Source organism: Trypanosoma grayi (genome assembly GCF_000691245.1).
Source record: "Trypanosoma grayi strain ANR4 Tgr_1333_V1, whole genome shotgun sequence".
Classification (NCBI taxonomy): Eukaryota; Euglenozoa; class Kinetoplastea; order Trypanosomatida; family Trypanosomatidae; genus Trypanosoma; species Trypanosoma grayi.
In genome coordinates, this window is record NW_008826952.1 from 506 (window position 1) to 3,782 (window position 3,277).

The following is a 3,277-nucleotide window of genomic DNA, read 5'->3' on the forward strand; positions in this document are numbered from 1 at the left end:
CTGCTGCTGCGGCCTCTTCCACGGCGTGTGCAGTGCCGCCTGTCGCCTCCTGCAGCGGGTAGCGGTACATTAGTGCGTGCTGCTGTGGCGAAAATGGCGACGGCAGCGGCTGCGGTGGCGTTGACGCACTCACGCCGCTTCGCCGCGCCTCCGCCATGCGCTCGAGCATCTCATCGAGCTCACCGACGCGGAGCATGACGACGGTGGCGCTGCCAAGCGTAGCGGAGCGCGCGCGCAGCCGGCCGCGACTGTTCTCGAGCAGCTGCACGGTGAATCCGTGGAGTTCGCCCGAGGCGCCGACCGCCACCGAGAAGGAGCCGGGCGACGACACCGAGAGGTACCGCATTCCCTACGGCGCCCCGCACCCAACCTGCGCCACCAAGCAAGAAGCAGCAGCAGAGCAAAGAGAAGCTGCACAGCCGGAGAGCAAAGACAATACAACGCAGCAGCAGCAGCAACAGCCCCCCGCGGCGCATACACACACTGGCAGACGCGAGAAATGAGTCGCCCTCAGCATTTCTTTCAACAAGCATAATGNAAAAAAAAAAGAGAAGACCGACGTATGCAGACCTCTGCGCGTGGATATGTTACGTGTGCGAGTGCGGGGCGACGTCGCCAGATGCAGAATACGACCGGAGCCGCGCGCCCATACTCATACACACAGGAACACCCGCGGCGCACCACCAGAGAAGCGCACACACCCAGTCGTGAGTATGCACAAACATACACGAAGATTAATTCTGTTACAACGAACTGATCGGCCTGGTCAACGAACCGTCGTAGGCGGCACAACTTCTCCCTCATACTCTATCAGCCGCCCCGCGCCCAGGCTAGAAGGTGTACTGCAGCACTGTTTGCAGCGGCTCGATCTGCACAAAGCTACAGGTGAGACTTTCATCAACACACATGAACGCGCCGGCGTTGTCGAACTCGCCACAGTAGTTCGGCGCGGAGAAGACCGTCACGAGACGGCGGGCGGCGAAAAACTCGTACCCCGCGTCCACGACCTGGTGCGCGCGGCAGACGAGGTCAAGGTCGAACAGTTTCAGGCTCGCCTGCACAACGTCCTCGCCAAAGGTCCACGACACGCCGCGGTCGTTCTCGCCCCAGCCGTCGCAGTCGCCGGGGTCGGCCCACAGCAGGTCGCAGATGAGGCCGCTGTCAGGCACGTCTGTCGGCCGCAGGATATGTCGGATCTGGTCAATGCTTGTCAGCTCCGGGCTGAGGCCGCCGTGCATGCAGAGGATGCGTCCCTCCACGAGGCCTGCCACCGGCATACAGTTGAAGGTGTCGGAGAACTGCTTCCACAGCCGTACGCTGAAGCGGCGCTTGCACTCGTCGAAGAAGCCGTAGATGCGGTTGATGCTGCTGCACTCATGGTTACCGCGGAGCAGAAAGAATGTCTCGGGGAAGCGCAGCTTGTACGCTAGCAGCAGGCAGATGGTCTCTAGTGACTGCTCGCCGCGGTCCACGTAATCGCCGAGGAAGAGATAGTTGCTCTCCGGCGGGTAGCCGCCAAGGTTGAAGAGTCGCAGCAGGTCAGAGTACTGCCCGTGCACGTCGCCGCAGATGCGCACCGGCGCCGCAATCTCGATGAGCATCGGTTGTGACATGAAGAGCACACGTGACTCAATGACAAGGTGGCGCACCTCCGCTTCCGTTATCTCCGATAGCGCGGCTCGCCCCCGCAGTTGCCGCGGCGACTCCACCGCCTGTGCATTTTTGAAAGCAGTGAGACGCGACTGGCGCGTGTAGGTGCGCTGACGGTCCGCGCCATTCTCCGATACTGCAGCAGCAGCCCCAGCAGCGGCGCTGTTGTGTGAGGGGTGAAGCAAGAGCCTCTCTATGATATCATCTAGCTTCATGGGTAGTGCCCGCTTTGCCTTGGTTCAGAGCCTCACGATGTATCTACCGGCGAATACTTCTCTTTTGTATTTCCTTTTCGTTCTTATCCCCACCTGTTTCGGGTAGTACTGATAATCGTGCTCTTGCCTCGCCGTGGTGTGAGCTGGAGCGGGTCAGTCCCTTGCAGTGCAGCGAAGGCTAAATGAACGAGGGCGGTGCCACAGCGGCACGTGCTATTTCCCTCGTGCCGTCTACCGCAATTAAATGCCGAGTTCCCTCCTCTAAACCCTATGTATATATGCCTGCAAGAAAGCTACAGATACCCGTCAGTGGGGCATATAAATACATATATATGGAGATACGTGGTGGATGAGTGGGTGAGGGAGAAAAAGAGAGAGAGAGAGACAGGGGCAGGATCAACAGCTACAGTGGGGGGAGGCAAACACGGAAGACTGGGGTGCTGGGCAGAAGATGTGACATGGTGGCAGCACAACAACGTTTGAAAGCGCAACAGGTGAAAGTGATGGGACAGAGCGAAGAAACAAAACAAAAAGCACACAGTGGTGCATATACAGCATGCACCAAATTCGGTGGTGGCAACTCACTCCTACTATCACCGCTGCTGCCCTTACTCGCGGCGCCCATGCGGTCCTTTCATACATCATCCACGGCGTAGCGCCGTCCCCTCCTCCTCCGCCTCACCACCACCACCACTAAAGTCGTCGTTGTGATGGTTACCGTTGTCGGCAACATCGTCGCTGTCAATGTACACACGTCCACGCTCAAAGTTCGCCGGGTGCCACACGTTCAGCGTCACATGTGGCGTTGTGTTCGGCTTTATCGCGGAGCGGCCGAGAACCATACGAATACACTCAGCAAAACCTTGCACTACCGACGGATACGACGAAGTCAACTTCAGCAGCTCGTACGCCGACTCCCCGCGGCGAATGGCGAGCGACGCCACCTCCACGATGCTGCCAGCGTGCGCCCCAACAGCACGCACGCCGAGCAGCCGCTTTTCCCTGTCATTCGTCACAATAACCTTGCAGAAGCCCACAGTGTCACCCATTGCAATGGCGCGGCTCAGGTACTCGTAGCCGTAGCGCGCCGCCATGTAGCTGAGCCGCTGCGCCCGGCACTGCTGCTCGTTGAGCCCAACACACGCCACCTCCTCCTCGAGGAACATGACGGTGGAGAGGTTCGTCAGCACCGCGGAGTTTATGGGTCGCGCGAGCTTGTCGCTGTACATGTGGTCGACGGCGGCGCGGCCCTGCGCCTCGGCGATGTTCACAACCGCCCGATCCGCCGCGGCGTCGCCGATGGCGTAGATGTGGCTGTGCGGCACGCAGCGGTTGAACTTGTCGAGAACGAGCCGCCGGCCGGCAGCCTTGCACGACGTGTTCTCGAGGCCGAGCCCGGCGAAGTTCGGCAC

General features: G+C 60.2%; 2 protein-coding genes across 2 annotated transcripts; both read right to left on the minus strand.

The window, feature by feature from the left end:
- Positions 1-830: 830 nt before the first annotated feature.
- On the minus strand, positions 831-1,865 carry DQ04_13331010 (serine/threonine-protein phosphatase PP1; the record flags this gene model as incomplete). Its single annotated transcript, XM_009316930.1, has 1 exon — positions 831-1,865. One exon carries the CDS (start codon positions 1,863-1,865, stop codon positions 831-833), a length of 1,035 nt encoding a protein of 344 aa, XP_009315205.1.
- Positions 1,866-2,506: 641 nt separating this feature from the next.
- DQ04_13331020 (putative dihydrolipoamide dehydrogenase) lies at positions 2,507-3,094 on the minus strand (the record flags this gene model as incomplete). Its single annotated transcript, XM_009316931.1, has 1 exon — positions 2,507-3,094. The coding sequence occupies one exon, from the start codon at positions 3,092-3,094 to the stop codon at positions 2,507-2,509; it is 588 nt and encodes a 195-aa protein (XP_009315206.1).
- Positions 3,095-3,277: the final 183 nt, after the last annotated feature.